Consider the following 20,330-nt stretch of genomic DNA (forward strand, 5'->3'; position numbering starts at 1 on the left):
ATTTTAAGAGGATGTCTCGGCTAGCTGAATTGTAGTTAAGCCGCTATCTGTGCAAGCCTGCCAGTTTTCAGGCAGGCTTGCATTAAATTAATCAAGTTCAATGCAAATGTGATCACTTCACATCCTTGTGTAATTACGTATGAATCAAATTGGTTTGACTGGAGCATCGTGGATAATGCTGTTATACCAAATGGAGTGGCAAGTTCATGGTGAGTTCATGTATACTATAGGTGAGTCATTTTCTGTGGTTCTTTATAAAAATTAAATTGACTGTGAACAGAATTTAGTGGGAATGTAAAGAACATTTCCACATTCAGATACCATGTTCAGGGGGTTTCTAACGTGGCTGTACGACATTTTGTTATGATTGTATCTTGCGATTGTGATCTACTGAAGGCTTGGATTACTCTTAAAACTATGACACGATTCTCATTCCTCATACTTGCTGTGGTCATAAAAACAGTTTGCTCCTCAAGTAAGTTTTGAAAGTCTAAATGCAGCTAGATGTGATGTCTCATCAACAGTCACTTAGTGATTCGATGGATTGACCATTTTGACCATAAAAAACATTTCCTCTAAAACATAGCAAACCATGGTCACTGCACATAGCAGTGAAATTATCTGACTGTAGCTCACCTGTTTTGCAACTGCATGTCTTGGAGCTGGTTTTGCCAGTAAAGCTGTTCCTCAGGACTCATAGACTGCTCTACCAGCATTGAGAGGTGGTTGGAGAAATTCATGACCAACTGATTTATCACAATTACGTTGTTAATGTTGACTTGGTAGAGTGACTTTACAGTTTCTACAATCCTAGCAGCTGTGTCGCTCACATTGGTTGGTCCCATGATCATCTGCTTTAAAGACAACATAGAGCAGAGAGGGACCATTAGCAATCAACAACTTTCTCCGTGCGTCAACACTGACCCCAAGTGGTAAAACTGTTAATTGTACTTGCAAGTGTGAATGCGGTATATATTTTACTATCAAGTGAAATTAAGTAGTACTTAATTTGACATTTTTACACTTACACTCATGTTCATTTGGGAGTAGAGATTCTGTGCGGAAGCATAGGCCTCCAAAACAGGCTTCAGGCTGATGTGGCACCACACAGCCATGGTGTTAGGGCTTAACCCTGCTGCCTCACTGACTGTCTCCCACACTTTGAGAACTTCACTGCACTCCAAGGTGCCATTAGCCTATAACAAAACAAAAACATGTGTCACGTGTTTCATAAGCACTGAAAAAACCTGTTCAGTTACTAAGACGAAGAAATGAGGAAAAGGTCAGAAGTCTCCCACAGATATTTTCACTTTTAATAGACTGGTACACACCCACAAGCAAGCTGCTCTTTTAAAAAAAATGTATTTACAAAGCAGCAAGTGTTTCTGTCACGTCAAAAGTCTATTACAGGGATTAATGTTAAGGTAGGCTATAATAACAAATCTAACAGTAGCATTTTCAGGAATTAACATGATATGAATACATAAATATGCACTGATGCCAGGAAAGCATTAACAACACACCAATACTTGTTTCTGTACAGTCAATAAGTCAGCAGCAGGTGTGCTTAACATAATCTTGCAATTTTATGGTTTGTAATTTATGTCAATTTGTGAGCTTTTGAGATGTTACCTATGGATAAAGGTATCCTCTCTCCTTGTTAGCTGTTTTCAAGTTACATTAAGTTAAACTACCCTTTTAGCTTATTTTAGTCTACTAATTTAAGTAAGCTTACAGAGCTGCTAGAAATGCTATATCAACATATTAACTCAATAGATATTTAAGTGATATCAGTATATACATACAGCTTTCAAAAGGCAAGTCATTACTGCCACACCAGTTTAAGAGAGCAGCACATTGCAAACAAGCGCAACAGTAGTTGTCCTGCAATGAATCAAGTTATGTGTTTCAAATATCTCTCAGTCAAGGCTGAAAAAACATTTTAAAAAAGACCAATTCTGACACAGGTATCTTGGATTAGGCAAAATATGTTGATATTATCAACTGGCCAGTATATACTATAAGACTTAGAAGTCCAGTTTTGGGGTCATACGCTGACAAGTTGATATTGTGTGTGTTATTTTGTGGTTCAGCAAGACTATATAACGCCTACCTGGCATAAATAACAAAAGAAAAAATATCAAAGCTTATATATAGTCAACAACTCTACCCTGATGTTAGCCATAGCTAATTGTTTTCTGTGTCATCGCATCAGAATCTTGTCTGTCTACATCTGTCTACATCTGACGAAAGTTAAATAACTCAACAAATTCTGATGCAGAGAAGTGGAACAGAGAAGAAGCGAGAGAGAGAAAAAAACCTCACTGCCTCACTGTTTTAACTTCTGTCAAGGATGAAGGAAGGAAGACAGACATTGCTGTGTGCAATTACGCACACACATACACATACAAACATTTCCATAAATGAGATACCGGCAGATGACTAGGGAGACACTTGCACGAATGATACAGCAAGTCTAAAAAGCATTCTTTCAAGAACACTGACCTGCTGAGCCGCCTGCACTGTGCTTTCAATGGCAACCTGAAATTTTTCCAGGACTTCAGAAAAATTGTAATGAGTGTTGTTCAAAGACTGTGCAGCTTCTCTCATCAGGTTCAGGATGGGAATTTGAAGGCTTTGTATCATCACTGAAAAGAAGAAGACAAAATGGCTTGACCCACAAGTTTTGAAAAAACAAAACAAAACAGCAGCAATACTGCACATTAGTAAAAGTGGCAGACATATCAGGAAATGACTATCTCTTACTTGGCATGTGCTGCATTAGTCATAAGTTGTGTCTAAAGAACAAGTAAATAAAAGTAAAGCTGGCACTATATGTTCTTCCTTAACATTCTCACCATTTCCAGCTTGGATGTTCTCCACTAAAGTTCCAACCATTTTTTCAAACTGTGGGATAACAGACATTAAATTGTCCAATAACTCTGTTCCTTCAAGGGTGGACAACAGGGTTCCTAGCATCTGTTCAAGCCTGTAACAAATTAGTAACATATTAGGTATGGTTTAGGGTAATCACAGAACAGAGCGGCAGTCTTTACTGTGAAACAAGTTACAATTACTGTCAAATTATCGTGGGCATCAGGGTAATTTGGGGCTTTTAATGATTTCTTTGAACTGTTACATATATAAACAAGTGCAAATTCAAAGATCAATCTGGAAACCCCCAATACTCAAGGCTGCCATGAACTGGAAACCACAGCAATGCCAGCATCACTATCCACAGTGAAGCCAGATTTATATTGCCATGGACTGACACATCTTGAAATCTGTTGCTGCCCAAATGAAAAAGTCAAATGCCTTCTAAAGAAATGTTTTATGGTCACACAAGCTATTTGGACACCCCAACATTAAATGGGTTTGGAGTAGTAAAAGAAAGGTTTTCTAACCTAAGAAATCTTTATCAGCTTTCAAGCATATTGGTGATAGGATCATGGGGCTGTTTTGCTACTGATACATTAAACAAAACAGATGGAATAATGAAGCAGGAGGACTACCTTCAAAATCTTTGAGTGGATGCTCCAAAAGTAGAATGATGCCAAACAAAAAAAATTGTTTTTGGAATGAATAAAACAGGCTAACGTTAGGCTGCTGCGATCAATTTGAATGAACTCTGCCAATTCTGCCAAGATAGGTGGTTAAATATCCAGCCAGAATTATGACCAGAAGCTTATTGATTGCTACTAAAATTTGGTGGAGGTGCAACTTCCCAAGGCACATTTAACAAAAATATTACTGGGGTTAAATGGACAATAGAAATAAATATATATTTATTCAATCTTGTGCACCCAATTCCTGTTTTTCAAAGTTAATCAAAGATTCTTATCAAAAGGATAAGAATGTACACAGTACAATCGTTACACTCTGGAAAAACAACAGTTCAAAGAAATCATTAAAAGCCATGAAAGTGCCATGAAATCTATGCCCATGATGAGTGTATGTAAACTTTTTTTACAACTGTAAAACAAAATTACTTCCTACACACATCAGGTATGCAATTTAATATCAAACTGCTGTATAACAACAAGCCATTTGGATTGTTACCATTACACTGATAATTACACTTACTTGTTCCATGTGTCTTGGTCTGCATTCCCAGTTAATATGGTCTCCAGGACTGGAACAAGTTGAGTAAAAGCCTCCAGGGATGGAGCAGTCATATGTGAGCCAGTGCCTTCCGCAACCAGTGGCCAAAACATGCTCACAAGTTTGCCCAACTAATAATAAAAAGTGTCAACAATAAGTGTGCAGTCCCGTGAGATGTTTTTATTATTAATAAAATTATTATTAATTAAATGTCATTTTTAAATTGAACACTTTTAGATGTTATGTTTTCAATATATAAATGTACGTTAAACTAATTTTACCAGACACATAATAAAATTAAAACTAAAAGTGCAGACATTTTACCTGCTGAATGATTTGTTGTGCATTGTCTGCTGATGCATTTTCAAAGCCTGCCCAGAGGTTCATGTTACCTGAAATCATTAAAAAAATATGTGCTCACACATCAGGCCTCATTTTCAGTATCTAACATACTAATATGTTAGATACTTATAGTAATCACCCATGTGGAACTGCAAGCAGAACGACCAACTCTTACAACATACATCAGAAGCATTGTGGTACTTTGATCTACTTTTGTTCTTAGGCTTTTTGGCATAAATGCCGGATTGATGAAGTGCACAATATGACCTCCACTCAATCAGATTTCATCAGGATTTAACATGCAGTCCACCTACAGTGGTATTAAGAAGCTGACTTGCCTTGGCCATACTCCAAGATAACCTGAGTGATGTTAATGAGGGCAGAAATGTAGGGCTGGACTGGGGATTGCTGTGACAGGAGGCTCTGCAGTGTCTTCATTTCATTGAAAATTCTTAGGAAACAAAGCAAATCAACATTTCAGATCTTAACAAGTCTTATCAAATGTTCTTTGTGTTCTCTAATGATTGCATAGAATAGACCTGCATGCATGCAATCATTCTGTTAATTTATTTATTTTTATCTCAGAGCATTAATAAGGATTAGAAGTACATGTAAAATCCCTAGTACCTAAAATAACCTTTTTATTTGACAAAAATAAAAATAAAATATAAGAGAGAACTTTTGGACAAGATCTAAACTACAATTAGACCTATAAATTTTCCTTAGAAAAATTAAACATCAGATTTGTTAAATTTCACAGAGAACTGCAATAGATTGAAAGCAGAGTATTACTACAGACTACTTTTGTAGAGTAAAAATAGACTAAAATATCTGTTGCAGCTAAAAAAAAAAAAGAACTTTAATTTGAAGCAAGTTGCAATTTTGGGTGCTGGAAAAGCAAAGTGATACTTACTGCACTTGTTTATTTTTATAGTAAATCAAAAGCATGCTTTTAGTTCATCTAATGCTTTATTACATTTAATACATCATATATTAGTTTTTGTGAGGCATTATTTTAAAGCAATCCCTATTCTTAAAGCTATTTTGAAATGATTCATATTTGTTAAAGAGTACTCATTCGAGCCCCTTCTGTTACAAAATTATGGTAATTGTGTACAGTAAAGTAGGGAAACTCACATCTGATTCAGGCTGTCTTGTCCATTGGCTTCAGAGATGGTCTCAAAATATGTTTTTACAAACTTGAGTGAGCCAAGCATGTATTCTGCAACCATTTCTGGTATAGTTTGTTGGATGATTCTCTCAACTTTCTCCAGAATGACGATGGAGATGTTTTTAGCTGAAGCGAAGCTCATGTTTCGTTGGACAATGAGATTTACTGACTCTTGCACAATTTCCAGAAAATCTTGCTGTGACAGTGGGATAACAGTAATGTTTAGGATCTGTATAACATGTTGCACTACTTCTACAATGGCAGCTATGAAGCTTTCATCCTGTAGGCCTTGTTGCTCTGCCACCATCACAGCTTTGCTTAGAGACTCTGTGATATTGTTTATTATGGAAAGGTAGGCCAGCTGATCATCACTGAGAAAATTTTCCACTGTCTGCAGGATGTATTGGAGATCTGTCACAGGGTTGGCAATGGTGGAGTTTTTCCATTGGATCATACTGCTAAGGAGCAATGCGACATTGGGCTCTGTCATCCACTTCTCAATGAGACCAAGGTACTGCTTAATTTGGAGCGCCGTGGAATGCAGAATGGTTGCATCGAAGTGCTGTTCAGAGCCTTCAGTGTTATTCCATGACTCAAGGTTGACCTCTATTAAGTCCAACAGATGCTGAAGAATCTCAATTGCTGTCTGGCCAATTTCAGTCACAACGGTGCCATCTATTGGGCCCTGGAGGCTGTTTATTAGCAACTGGACCTTGTCACTAACAAACAAAGAGAAATTTGTCTGTGCTAGCTGTAATGCCACTTGCATTTGTGTGATGGAAAAGAAAGGATGAAGGAGCTCTGCGGTTGCACTATCGCTGGTGATGTTTTCCAGCCGTTTCAAGTACCATTCTATAAGCTTCAGATATACTGTCTGGACTTGCACAGGGTCCGTCATTTGGGAGGTGTTTACTGGCTGCATGTCGGCAATCAACTGTATCAGACCCTCTACCACTTGTATTTCATTCATGATCTCTGGAGTGTTTAGGTGGCTCTGGTCTAGGCTCATCTTGATATTAGTTAGGGTGAGATTCAAGCTGTCTACAAGAACCATGTTAGGACCGGAGTTGAAGTTAACTTGGGTGAAGTCATTGATAGTCTTATTGACAATTACAGGGATGAGGGAGAGGATGTCTGTGTTGTTATGGAGAGAAGGTACCTGTGTCAAAAAGCTGCTGAACATATCTATGAGTCCCGTAACACACTTGGTTGTTACCATGATGTCATTCTGGGGTTCAAAACAGCTCTCAACATTTGCAATCCCGATTATATTTGACATGAGTTTATTTATGTTGGAAGCTCCAGCTAGCTCGGCAATAGCATTTAGGTCCTCAATGGTTAGGTTTGTCTGTGTAAGGGCATTCTGGACATCGGACACGGTAACATTTGGTGTATTCATGACCACTTTGATGAATTGGAGGGTCTGCTTGAATGTTTCCAGAGAGGCAGCATCATTTGGTGATAGGAGCAATGAGAAAACCAAGGAAGCTATGTTTTCATATTCTTTATCCCCCAAACCAAATGGACCAATTTTGATGGTGACAGTCCCATTGGCTGTGAGCATCATGTCTAATATCTGATCCAGAAATTTAGAGATTTCTGAAAATCCAGCCAGACAGTCCTCGCCTGCTGCGCATTTGGTTATATTACTCTGCAGAGCCTTGAAATCCTGAAGAAACTGAGCAGCATCACTTTGGATTTCCTTTGGCAGGAATGCTACAAATTTCTGGATAACGATGTCCTGGGCAGCATCTGGTCCAGCCTGAGTGAGGTTCTGCAGGCTCTCAGGTGTGAGGAGGTTGAGAAAGTCCATGGAAAGCAAGTGGAGGTCAGTGACTTGAGCCGTGCTGTACTGGCCATTTGGTAACATGACATGTTCAATTTTTCGTAGCCTATAGAGGGAAACCACAAACTCTTGAATCTGACGGACGTACCCAAGAATGATCTCAGTTGGGTCACCATTTGGAGAGTCCATCACTGTCTTGAACAGCTCCACAGCACTGATGATGGCTTTTACAAAACCCACTGAGGTCTGGTTGGTGAAAGGCTCAATTGCTTTTATGAGACTGTCCACTTCATCAGAATGGAAGTAATCAGAATAGGTAAGCAGAGTGTGTCCCATGATGTTTGGGAGATACAATGTGAGGTTACCCTCCAAAGAGAGGAACTCCCTTATCAGCTTTTCCAGTTCAGGCAATGTTGGGTCTGTTTCATTGAAGGTAAAAATATGCTGGTTTAACCTGCCAAGTTTGGAGGCTACAGCAAGGATTGTGGAGGCATTAAGCGGAGACTCTTGGCTGAGCAGAGGAACAAGTGATGACAAACCCGTGGACTCTAACAGGGCATGAATGTTTAGAGTCATGGTAGCTGGGTTAGTGATGTTTTGATTGGGAAGCTTGGAGATTGTACTGAGGAATTCATCCAGGTTATACATCAGATTAATCAGGTAATTAGAGAGGGCATCACCTCCTTTGATTTCCTGTTTCAAATATACAGCTGTCTCATTTGTATAGATTTCACCATACACATGTTGCAGTAGATTCACAGATCCTTTGAGCCAGCTACAGAGAAACAGAAGAGTAAAACAGAACATGCCAACTTTATAAAGTCCTGAAAGCAATGCATGTGTAACATTAAAAATAACAGAGAGAATTGAGCGTTTCTATTTAACTGTAATACGAAATGTTGTTGTCACTACAAAAAACATGGTAATCAAACTAAAGTGCTGACAAACATGTTATGCTAGCACGCATTAAGAAAACATTTTTTGTAGGCTACTAGTTACAAAAAGGCAGTGCGACAGCAATTCCTGTTGGCTTGTTAAACAGGCAGCTCACTGTAGCTACTTATTTAACAAACAGAACAGAACAGCGTAAATCTCCTTATCTACACTGATTATTATGTTTTTAAAAAGCAGAAGACATGCTTCAATTCTAAAGCATAAAATTTCCATGTATACTTCAATCAGAACTAAAAAATCTTTGTCACTTACTTCACAAGGGCATCACTTGGTGACATCAGAGCCTGAGTCATTGCTTGAACAAAGTGTGGCCAGTTGAAACCAGTGTCACAATGAAGGGCTAAGTTCTTGTTCAAAGAACCTACAAAGCAACACATGCTAGGAATTAGCTGCATTGACTGGAACAAACCGGATTAACAGGTTTTTACACGTATACTAAATAAATATATTTTGTAACTGAGCTCCTTTGATTTGTAGAATTATAATAAAATACAACTTTAATCCTTTCTTTTGTTGAACGCAGTTTAGTAGTCACATATTGTCTAAAAATATGTCTGTGAAGGTTCTCAGTCATCCAGGTCATCATAGTCAAAGGAGCTTGCAAAGAAAAGCGTCTGGACTTCTTTAAGTTGCTTGAAGACGTTTCGACTCTCATCCGAGAAGCTTCTTCAGTTCGAACTGAAGAAGCTTCTCGGATGAGAGTCGAAACATCTTCAAGCAACTTAAAGAAGTCCAGACGCTTTTCTTTGCAAGCTCCTTTGATTGTCTAAAAATATTTAGATATATTTGTATGATATTTGTATATTTGTATATTGTTAGTTTTCAGTTCAGTTCAGTTCAGTTCAGCTCAGTTCAGAGAAGAGAAGAGAAGAGAAGAGAAGAGAAGAGAAGAGAAGAGAAGAGAAGAGAAGAGGAACTCACAGTTTGCTGGCTGAGTGGTGACATCAGGGTGGTAGTTCAAAATCCAGTAAGCAATGTGGAAGTAGTCCTTTACCGGTGGCCACTGATCACTATTTTCAATTCTTTCACCAAGACTGATCATAAACCACACAAGACTATAAGCAAAGAAAAATCACAACATGTCTGAGTCAGTAAAGTAATAACACACACCTTGTAAAGCATTGTGCACATTATCTGAAATCTGTTTTCTTCTTACATTTACTAAAGTGGGAAATCTGCACAGTCTTATCAAACTTAAATCTAGTTACCAAAAGAACCCCCGTATGTTAGGCCTGTTTCTTATGTGCTAAGTTTGTTATGCTATGTTGTTATCCAAGTAGAAAATGAACACTTTGTCAAGACCTGTTTTGAAGAGCTCCAGAAACAAACTGGGTGTTGTTGTCGGGTATCCAGTTCATCCAGTATTCTTCATCCAGCTTTTCTGTCATTTCGGTCAAAATCTCAGCAAACTCCAAGCTCTCCTCATACAGCTCGTGCCACTCAGACAGAATCATGGGAAGTGTTATGTTGAAATCTGCTTCGCCTGTTAGGATGGAGTACAGATCTTGTCCCTGGGGATTATAATATGAACGATATAAGAAATTGTTTCTTTAAACAGTTAAAGCAAAATAAATTAATAAATCCTTAAAAAAACATATTTATACTTTTTAATTTATAGGATTAAGCCTTCCTTGTTAAGAATCTGTTGCTTTTCACTTGAGTAAGTTTATTTTTTATAATGTAGTAAAAAATTATTACATAATATAGCATTTTTTTAGACCACAGGTTGCACATAAAATATATTTTTACCTTTTTAATCAAGTCCTCCCAGTCCATCAGCAAAGCTTGTTGCAGATTCCCGTTGTTGGGGCAGATCAGTGCTGTCCATACTTCAGTTTTTATGCTATTGATGGATAACAGCCAGTCCAAGGAAGCCAGAACTTCTTCACATTTTACATCCTCAGTTGACATCACCTGGTAAAACAGAACAACACATCATCTGATTTACTGCGGAAGCCTTGAGGGAGATACTTAATGTATGAAGTGACAATGAAAAGCTCAACTGACAGCGGAGATCACATGTGTAAGATGCCAGATTTTGACACAGAACCTGTTCACAGGCTAAAAGTTAAGGTCAGTCAACATAAATCCTACATACCTTCATAACTACTTCCATCACACTGTTGAGGACACGGTCCATCAAAGCGCGTGACTCGGACTGGTTTGTCAGCAACGTATGATAAATCATTTGGAGGTCATTAGCATCTTCCAGGGCATTTTCTAGAATGTCTGCAAAGACAGAAACAAACCAAACTCAACTCAGTGAGAAAATTGGTTTTTGGATTAGGCCATAAAATCAGTAACTTTTCCTAGTTTAGACACTTTGTTAAGTTACAAAAGACACACATATCACTTCAGTACAAGTGTTGTTTTGTCCAGTTTTGCTTTTTTTGTTGTTTTGTGTGTGTGTGTACTTTCCCGCAGGCTAACTAATCTAATTGGGTTCAACATTTCATCTTTCATCAGTCCCATGAGAAAGGGTGTGAACTTTTTCCATTCATGTCTTTGGTATGTATTGTGTAACACAACTGATGATAAAACAAAATGTCCGCTGAGTGCACAAGCTTCTCTATTTCTCAAATGCCGCTCTCTTTTTAAACCTGACATTCTTACAGCCCATGTCTTTTATTTTTATTTTAGTTTATGTTTCCCTGTTGGATGTATAAGAATCACCAATAATGATTGGAAAGCCATTTTAATAGTGCTGGAAATAAAAGTGAAACATTCACCGTAACGTTAATTTTCAAGTAAATGCTCTCACAGGTGAGACCTCACTATGGACATGATGCTTTGTTGTCATACCTTTTAGCATGTCAATGGTCTCTGACGCTAGCTTCATGGACTGATAACCAGTTCTGAGGATGTCCTGGACAACCGTATTCACCTCAGGCACATTTTGTACAAGCTCCAATGCTGCCTGACCGATGTTCAGAAACCTAACAAAGCAAATGATAAGACTCAGCTTAAAGCACAAGACATCAAAATTACAAGAATCACAGGAGAACTAGCAGAACAAATAAGTAATCCGAAAGTTTTATCAGCTTCAGATCAAAGGTAAGAAGAACAGTCATTTTAGCTTCAATTGATTTTCTACTAGTATTATTTAAATCGGAGAAAACACTGTACTCACAGCTCTTCCTCAGCGTTTTGTGGTTCTGTATCTGAGCTGCGCCTGTTTCTTGTGATGTTGGAGGCTTCAGATTCTCCTGAAGAGAAATATCCAGTCAGATTGTAGACCAGTCCTCTGGCAAAGAGCACGTCATGTTTAGCAACCTCCTTAATCCAGGCCAGGAAAACCTGGGAACGAAACATGAATCTCATCAAAACATCAATATTGTAAAGCCACTGCCAACTGAATACCGTTGAGGTTTCTGTGCAGGTGTGGACTGGAAGATGTGGCTGCTTCTTACTATCACGAAAGCATTTCGAATGTCATCAAATAATTATTTGGCATGCTCTTAATCGTAAGTCGCATTGGGAAAGCAAGTTAGGAGCATATGGAACAATTTTAAAAAACAATCAAAACAATGGAAAAGGAATTAAAAGAAAATTTTATTTCTTATATATGTGATTCTCTCTGTTAATGCTAATAACATTAGCCTACCTGTCTTGCCACCTTTTCTGTGCTGATCATGCTTAGAACCTTGTCCACAATTCCTGAGCTGCATGCTGTTGCTGACCACAAGATGTTGCTGCTGTTATCACACAGATAAGAACGCACCAGATCTTTGTCCAACATCAGGCCGAAAGCCTACAATTTTAATGGAGAGATGATAGTGTTAACCAAAAAAGTAAATATATATGTTAGCTTTAAGTGGGTTCTTTAACAGGAATATGCTTTAGACAATTTTAACTTAGCTAATGTTAGGCAGTATCCTTAATAGTTGCATATTCTGTATATAGTATGGTCTGATAGAGAGTAATATCGCTTTAAGGAGCAAAAACAAATACAGTCACTATATTACTTATCAAAATGTTTATTTGCTCTACATGCAAATTTTATGTCTCTGTTTTCCCTCATTTGAATCTTGTTTTCAAATTCCCATTGTGAAATTCAGTTTCCAGGAAATGTTTTGTGAGCACTTTGGAATAACCAGACTTTCAGCTAAAAATAAAGCCAGAAATTCAAATTACTAAGAGAAAAACAGTTGTACTTCATATGTGTTTGTAAAAGTGAGTGGACAACTACTCCCTGCAAGCTTCTTAACTGTGTTAAAATATTTTGTTGTTGGTTTAAATATGTGGTTTGAATAAATGACTTTCCTGAACTTGGATTTGTACCATTGCTCTGACATTCTCACGTAAAATCTCTTCATATGAGTTACCACTGTTCAGTAAAGACAAGAAAGTAAAAGTTTAACAGGATGTGTCTGTGTAAATGTGTAAATGAATCGTACACAACCCTCACAACCCTCTTTGTGGAACTGTTGTTGTTGCATAAATGACTTCCTTATTAGAATATTAGAATATTAGAAATTCCTAAGACCAGCTTAATGACCCTGAAGAAAGAGATGATGACTTTTTTTAACCTTATAACTAGAAATATTTAATGTGCAATGTATTGAAAGGCACATGTAGAACTCTTTTGCTATTACCTTTTTTCACATGAAAGGAACTGCCTTCTGTGGCATTGCTATTTCTTTGCATAGTACTGTTTACTGAACTGTTGCGTGATAATGCATACCTTATCCAGTGGTATCTCATAATCCAAAACATTTTCTACGAGGAATTTCACCGTTGTTCCTAGTGAGTCATTTGTGACCAGTTTTCCAAGGGGAATGGTGACATCTATGAAGAATTCAAGCACATTGTCAGATATTAGCAGACATGGGTGATACATAGAGTATTTACAGTAAAGCTAATGGTCCATAGTTACTTTTGCCAGGCCAATGATTGATATAGGTGATCACTCTGATGGCTTCAGCAAGAAATGAATCATACTTGGAGAGCGGGCCACTGGTCTCAGGGAAATCTTCCTCCATGGTATATGCATCACTAAAGAGACAATTTCAGAAGCATTAAATCTTCAAGTCCAAAATATAGTATGGACTGGAAATATAGTTTAAAAAAGTGAAAGGCAATATCAAGAGTACTTCTAAGCTGAATTCACCAGTTTTCAAGCTTTTATTGACCACTAATAGGTACTGATATGTTATTTTTACTAAATATGGTTTGATTTTGCCATTCCATTCTTTAAAAAAATCTGACATACTACGTTAACCCCTTACTTCCGCTACCTTCATTTATTTTTTAAAAACTGTTTCATCACTGAAAATACTTTACCCCTGTAGGTGCTTGAGTATGTCTTCCAGTGTTCTCAGCATTTGGTCAACAGAACCATCTGAAAAGAGCTGAGGAAGAGCTAGAAGACGGTCCCATAGCAAGCTGTCATTTTGCAGCTGATTGAGGAATGCCACTGTCACCCATGCCACCTCCATCAATTCCTCTGGTTGGGTCAGCATCCATTCTTCCAGTATCTGACAATCAGACAGAGAAAGTATCTAAGCCTCCTAAAGCAAGATTCAATTACAAAAAATACTAAACACAAAACAAATAGAAAAGAATACATTTGGTTAGTGTCATTGCAGTGTGCTGACTAAAGTCGACCTAACATACATGGGCCTATATTTCACAAAATGTATAGGATCAAGTGCAAACACAAAAATATACCTGATTGACTGTATAGAGTGAGACTTCGAACACTGTGTTATTGGTCTTGCAGAAAGTGAACACAGCATTGGTGAAAACATCTAGCGAGCTTTCGTTCAGCATGGGCAGAGTCACAGTGCAAATGGCCCTCTTTAACAGGTTGGCTGACTCAAGCATGTTATCCAGATTCTCCTGCAAGAAATGCAGTTTAGGTGAATGCATGTTGTTGTTATTATTACTAGCAAATATACAACTGGTCTGCTAACACAACAATATTAGAAATTGTAAATGCAATATCTCCAAATTTAGTCAGTAACAGCAGCATGGTTGTAGGGGAAACTGAATATTTTTGACACATAAATTTATCTATCTATCTAGTTATCTTTCAAATCTTGGACTGGGTTTAGTAACAACATAAATAAGTATAAGTGTGCTTAGTAAATAAATGTAGTACATGTTTTGTAGCCATTGCTGCAATGCAACCTTGAGGTTTGACTATGATCTACAGGACCTACAGGATCATTTTCAAACTTGACTGAAGATGCTATCAATCAGCTCTTAATACAAACTGTACTAGTACTGAGAACCCTTGTATCTTCTTTTATTTCTCCACAATACCCACCTGATCTTTGGTACTGTTGAAGAAAGTCGTTACAGGAGCATTTTTAGGACTTCCATGGTGAGACGTGCCTTTAAAAAGCAAAAAGATATTGTGAAAAACTGCAGGACTTTGATAAATACTAGATAACCATTTAAATCAAAGTGATTATGTTAGTTGAGCAACGTACCCAAATTGTCCAGCAGTTTAAACAGTTCTGCATGATCCTTGGTGAAGTCGTTGGGGAGAAGGTTAAGAAAATCCCCCACTTGACCAAGACTCTCCAGTGGAGAACTCTCTGTCACAGACCTGTGGTACAGGTATAACAGGGCAGGTGAGGTAGTAAATACATTCTATTAGATGCATTTAGGACCCTTTTAGTGCTAAAGGTTTCATCTTTCTGTCTTAAATTAAAAATACCTTTTGTTTCTGTGTTTAAGGCGCTTGATTTTGACCATGCATTACAGTAATCATATTTATAATACTGCAATTCACTGAAATAGAACCTAACTCTACAATACTTTGGTTCATTGAATGAAGCTTAACTCGATGACACTTTGATTCCCTGAAAAGAAACCTAACCGAACAATATTCTTGTTCCCTGAAATGAAGCCTAAGTAAAATGTACTGGTAGATAAGAGGTAGACAAACAGGTTCTTCTAGTAGCCATTGACATTCCAGTGCAGGGAATTTAAATCAAAGACGCTTCCAGATAATGGCATTTGTTAGCACGTGTAATGTGATAGGTAAGGGTTAAGATCCTTCCCTTCCTCCACAGGGAAAAGTCTGTTGTTGCCAAATTTTCATCATCACACACTGACTAATCATGTCACGTCATGCTGTGATCCTAAGGTGCGTCCCTCCTCTGAGACACAGGGACCATGTGATTTAAAGTCAGCAGAGTTCAAAATGTAGTTTTAAACAATAATATATGAAGGGTTATTGACTTAAATCATAGTTGCAGTAAATATGCAATTTGTAAATATTTTTTAACACTTAGATTGCAGATTATATACATAGACTGTATATACACTGAGTATACTGATGAAGAAGGTACCTTGCTTTCCTCGACTTTGATGTTGTTGGTTCTACCAGGCGAGATGTGTTATGGCAACTGCTATCTGTGTTGCACATGAGGGTCTGGAGGAAAGGAAATAAGCCTGTGCTGGGGAGGTTTCGGGGACCCACATAACCTAGAGGAGATATGATAAAGGTTTTGCTGTAGTGATGACACTGGAAAATGTCATATTCATTAAGAATTGTTTCGAGGTACGTAATTGCATGCATTTGGCAAATGCAGATAGTTCAGAAGCCTTAAAAATGACATCAATTCAAGGTAATAATGTGAATGACAATAGGATATCTGATACTGAGAAACAGTTTTACAAACACTCTGTCTAAGAAGTTCCTGGAATAGTTAGAAGCATCTACAGCGTTACTGTACGTGGGTTTCATGACCGGTGCGCAACCTCTGCCTTCTTTGTTAGAAAACAATCTGAGCTATTGTATAGGACAAAAAAGAGAGATCCAAAGATTAACTCAGAATGACCTGTGTTTAATCAGGTAATTTTTGATTGATTGCCATGACATGCAAGTTTTGAAAGCTAGAACATACTGCATAGGTGCATTTTTCCTTCAGAACTAAAAGATATCCCGTATAGTCACACCGCTAGTTCTATAGGAACAATATAACATATGGAGCAACTTTACTTAAAAAATATGAAACATGTAGCAGTTAAAACTAAAAATGAGAACTGCTTTGCTGTCTCCAAAAACGTTTATACACCAGTCAGATTTTGGTGCATTCTGACTCTGTGTCTCTTTCAACCAGGTATAAAATAAAATTCCCACTAAACGGTATCTCAGGGGCAAGAAGAGGTCCTATTGGTTTGACTGTTTTGCTAAAATGTTTGCCACACTGGGTTATTAAAGTTCAAGTGAATTCACATATCTTTCAAATCCAATCTGCCAATCAAGCCTGAACCACCAAATGTGACAGGATCAACTAGTCATCTAAAAGCGTTGTTTCCCATGGTGAACATTACCATGAGAAAGAAGGTTATTCCTATGGTTTTTTAAGGATTTTATTGAAATTTAGATATACCATTTCTTAATGTTGCTGTGATTACATGTGGGGTTTTTTTTAGGCTGAAAGCTGTTTGAGATCCTGGCTCTCTGTTAACCATTAACCTTGTTATTTAAAAAAGGCTGTAGGTGGCAAAACAAAGGTATCTCAAAAGCCTCTCCTTTTAAAGTTTCACACAAATCTAAAGCAGAGTAAATGTGATGTCAGTAGGCATTAAATGATAAAGCAGAACAAACACCATGTCAATAGTGATGGGATAGGCTCAAATCTGAAGGACCATTGATGTTTGCATTTAGCTGTCCGTTTGTTTACTTTGGTTGCAAAACTAGAATGTCTCCAAGTATTTACCTGCTGACCTTTAAGATGACAAACAAAAGAATGCGGTCCAATCGAGTTAATATTGTGTCATTACTTACATAACTATCAGAAAGGTACGTTTCAAGAGTACCCTTTAAAACTAATAAAAGTTAAATTAAAAAAAACCAACAAAAACAAAACACCAGTAATGCAAAATGTAAGTTAACTCATTCACTGCCATTGACGTCTATAGCCGTCAATTGCAGTGTATGAGTCAATGGGTTTAACTCATTCACTGCCAATGGCTGGCAGTGAATGAGTTAATATTTCCAAACAAAGCTTCTACTCATTAAAAAATATTTTTGATTGTTGTAAGGGACGCTTACAGTGGAATAGGCAGGCTGTGCATTTTCAATATGAGGTTAAAAAAAAAGGCTTCATTTTGTTTGCAGAATTAGCAGCAATTGATTTTTTTTACACTTACATGTTTCCCTCACAACAGTAGGGAACTGGTGGCGGGTCACAGCAAGGATGATGAAGATGATCAAAGGCCAGGCGATCAGAGTCAGGGACCATACCTGAAAAAACACAACATATTTTAAAGCTTTGTAATAATATTCATTTCAGGGATGTGCAGAATGCCATTTTTTCATTCTTAGGTAATTAACTAGATATTTTGGACTCTTTGAATCTCACTCACTGGCCGTCTAATTACAGCCAGTCCATTCTTCCAGAGAAGAAGCTGAAGTTGGCGAAAGAAGGCCATCACTGGTGGAAGAGGCTAAAATAAGGGAAAAAAAAGGAAACAAAGTTAAAAATGATATTTTTCATTCCATTAAATTATGAGATATAGAGATATACTGGGATTCCATGATCCCAGTATATCTCTATCTATCTATCTTAAATATATATATATATATATATATAAAGTGAGAGAGAGAGAGAGAGTGACAAAATTCACATTGACATTTTAGGATAGGTGCGAAAAAAAGCTACTATATAACTTGGTGAGAGTGTATTCATTAAGTAGCTCACATATACGTTACTTAAATCATATGACAGATTTTTTTTTTCTTCTTTTCTACAAGTCTCATCAATTGTAGCTAACGTCTATAGCGCAAACTTGCGGAAATAAACGGTAGGTTTAAACTAATAATAAATAACAGCAATGTAAATTACATCAATGTTGTCGCTCAGTTTAGCTCATTTAAGATAGGCACTCAAAAAAATAGTCCACTGCGCACTCACCTCGCAGCCGCTTTCCTTTTAATAGCTCAAATTATTTGTTATGTCAGTGTCGCTCGCAGATTTGCCAGGGAGGGCATGGCTCCTAGCAGGAAGCCCTTTCCATCAGTTGTTCACCGGAGTAAGACAGAAGAAGACCACGCTCAAACGTAGGAAAAAAAACACTCTCTGAATGCCACCGCGGTTAGTGTAAAAGCAACAACAATACCGACAACCTCAACCTCTCTGTCGCTTGTCTTGTGCTTGCGTGTATGAAAAGGAAAATCTGGAATGAAAAAGGGCGTGTTCTCCTGTTGCACCTGTCTGCCCACAACAACAAAAATGGGCCGCATCTCTTAGAACAAGAAATCGCATACACTGGTACAAGAAAGGGCGTTATTTGAGGACGCTTTATGTGCCTATCTTACTACAATATTTAAGTAGATTCTAGTTACCTCAGATAATCACAGCTGATAGATTTAGAGAAAAACCAGAGCTGCTTAGAGAAGCATATGACGGAATTAGAACTGGTATTTTTTCTTTTTAATGTTTCTGTATTTTGCCCTAAATGATAAATAGAAAACCTAAATTTAAAGGTTGCATTGACCTTAAATGCCTTCTTTTCGTTTCTATAACCAGTCAAAGTTAAACCACTTACTAAATCTACAAGGTATGAAATTACACACCTAATTATCTAGTGTTGTCAAGGAGCTATTGTATAAGTCTCCAGAGAGAACAGTCACAATGATATGTGTGAGGGATCCATTGGGAAAAGTTAGCACTCACACACAATACTATTTCCACATAATGTTGAGAGGGAATACGATCCGTCCAATTAAATGATATCGAATCACCAATTGTAATAAATTACATATGAATAAAAATTATCTTACACATTCATATTTCACTTGTGTTCTTGTATTTTCAAAAAGAATAATATGACTGAAGCTTTCTTTCAAATGTACAAACATCCTGTACAGACCTTGTGAGAAAAATAAATGTTGACATTGACATTGTTGCATTATGGTGAATTCTCCAAAAGTTGATTCTGTTCATCTGGACGTAACGTTTTCAGTGGGAGAAACGTTTCGTCACTCATCCAAGTGACTTCTTCAATCTCAGCTGACTGCAGGTTTCCCCAGTCTTATAAACTTACAAACATATAGTGTACGCTGTTAAGTGCCAGTATTGCCAGGATTTATACATCAGGGAAATCAAACAACATCTGGCAAAGCCGATGGCACAACACAGAAGAGCTACCTCGTCAGGCCAGGACTCTGCAGTCCTTTTACACCTACAGGCCAGTGGACACTCTTTCAATGATGAGGATGTACACATCCTGGACAGGGAGGGATGCTGGTTTGAGCGCGGAGTCAAGGAGGCCATTTACGTGAAAAGGGAAAGACCATCTCTGAATTGAGGAGGGGGCCTAAGGGTGCATCTTTCGGCATCGTACAATGCTGTGATTGCAGCCATTCCCCAACTCTTTGTGAATGGTACTCATGGCCATTGACCATGACTATTCTATTCTATGATGAAGGAAGTGGGATGAGATGAGTGACGAAACGTTTCTCCCTCTGAAAACGCTACGTCCAGATGAACAGAATCAACTTTTGGAGATTTTCTTACCTGGATGATTGAGCATGCATCAAGAAGATTATGGTGCATTATCTTTAACTCAGAGTATGAGCGGAAATTTACTGTCACCCAGTCTTTCTTTTATGGTACCAACATTTGTTATCTCAGCCTGATTGTTTGATAAAAACAACAACTGCGAAACAATGGACAGCAGGAATAGGGTTGGGCCATTTCACCTATGCCCAGCAAGGCCATAGGTGACATATGACTAGCAATATTGGTTTCTGATCTTGCAGTGTGCTGGAAAAAAATGTCAGCTGTTTTATGCAGTGTACTGTCTTACCGCAGGAAGCTTATTCGACTAGCTACTGGAATCCAGTGATGTATAATACACTCTTCTTTTTGACTTTGCTCTATATAAAGTTAGTTTTCATGACAATGTTGTGTGAAAGTCATGAGCAAGCCATTATTTTATATTTTTCCTTCAAGGACACAGACTTTATTGTAATAAAGTCTGGAACAATAGTTCTTCAGTCATTTTAAA

The 20,330-nt window shown here is 37.7% G+C and overlaps 1 protein-coding gene across 2 annotated transcripts in view; it reads right to left on the reverse strand.

Moving 5' to 3' along the window:
• abca12 (ATP-binding cassette, sub-family A (ABC1), member 12) overlaps positions 1-18,488 on the reverse strand; it is a 57,770-nt gene extending 39,282 nt beyond the window's left edge. Inside the window, exons 1-26 of one of the 2 annotated variants that reach the window (XM_040027865.1) lie at positions 18,233-18,488; positions 17,685-17,765; positions 17,469-17,562; positions 15,659-15,794; positions 14,792-14,910; positions 14,626-14,693; positions 14,025-14,195; positions 13,638-13,831; positions 13,231-13,349; positions 13,039-13,142; positions 11,959-12,105; positions 11,485-11,651; positions 11,157-11,290; positions 10,453-10,583; positions 10,104-10,268; positions 9,657-9,865; positions 9,276-9,409; positions 8,607-8,715; positions 5,581-8,175; positions 4,782-4,894; positions 4,426-4,493; positions 4,084-4,232; positions 2,859-2,989; positions 2,506-2,648; positions 1,029-1,196; positions 637-851 (exon numbers count right to left, since the gene is read on the reverse strand). In XM_040027865.1, coding sequence (XP_039883799.1) covers positions 637-851; positions 1,029-1,196; positions 2,506-2,648; positions 2,859-2,989; positions 4,084-4,232; positions 4,426-4,493; positions 4,782-4,894; positions 5,581-8,175; positions 8,607-8,715; positions 9,276-9,409; positions 9,657-9,865; positions 10,104-10,268; positions 10,453-10,583; positions 11,157-11,290; positions 11,485-11,651; positions 11,959-12,105; positions 13,039-13,142; positions 13,231-13,349; positions 13,638-13,831; positions 14,025-14,195; positions 14,626-14,693; positions 14,792-14,910; positions 15,659-15,794; positions 17,469-17,562; positions 17,685-17,750 — 5,849 coding nt within the window. In that variant the 5' untranslated portion in view covers positions 17,751-17,765; positions 18,233-18,488. Of the gene's footprint in view, positions 1-636; positions 855-1,028; positions 1,197-2,505; positions 2,649-2,858; positions 2,990-4,083; positions 4,233-4,425; positions 4,494-4,781; positions 4,895-5,580; positions 8,176-8,606; positions 8,716-9,275; positions 9,410-9,656; positions 9,866-10,103; positions 10,269-10,452; positions 10,584-11,156; positions 11,291-11,484; positions 11,652-11,958; positions 12,106-13,038; positions 13,143-13,230; positions 13,350-13,637; positions 13,832-14,024; positions 14,196-14,625; positions 14,694-14,791; positions 14,911-15,658; positions 15,795-17,468; positions 17,563-17,684; positions 17,766-18,232 lie in introns of both variants that reach the window. The other variant, XM_040027864.1, reaches the window with a different exon arrangement.
• Positions 18,489-20,330: the final 1,842 nt, after the last annotated feature.

This window comes from Simochromis diagramma, unplaced genomic scaffold (genome assembly GCF_900408965.1).
Source record: "Simochromis diagramma unplaced genomic scaffold, fSimDia1.1 OVJJ01000343.1, whole genome shotgun sequence".
NCBI classification, from domain to species: Eukaryota; Metazoa; Chordata; class Actinopteri; order Cichliformes; family Cichlidae; genus Simochromis; species Simochromis diagramma.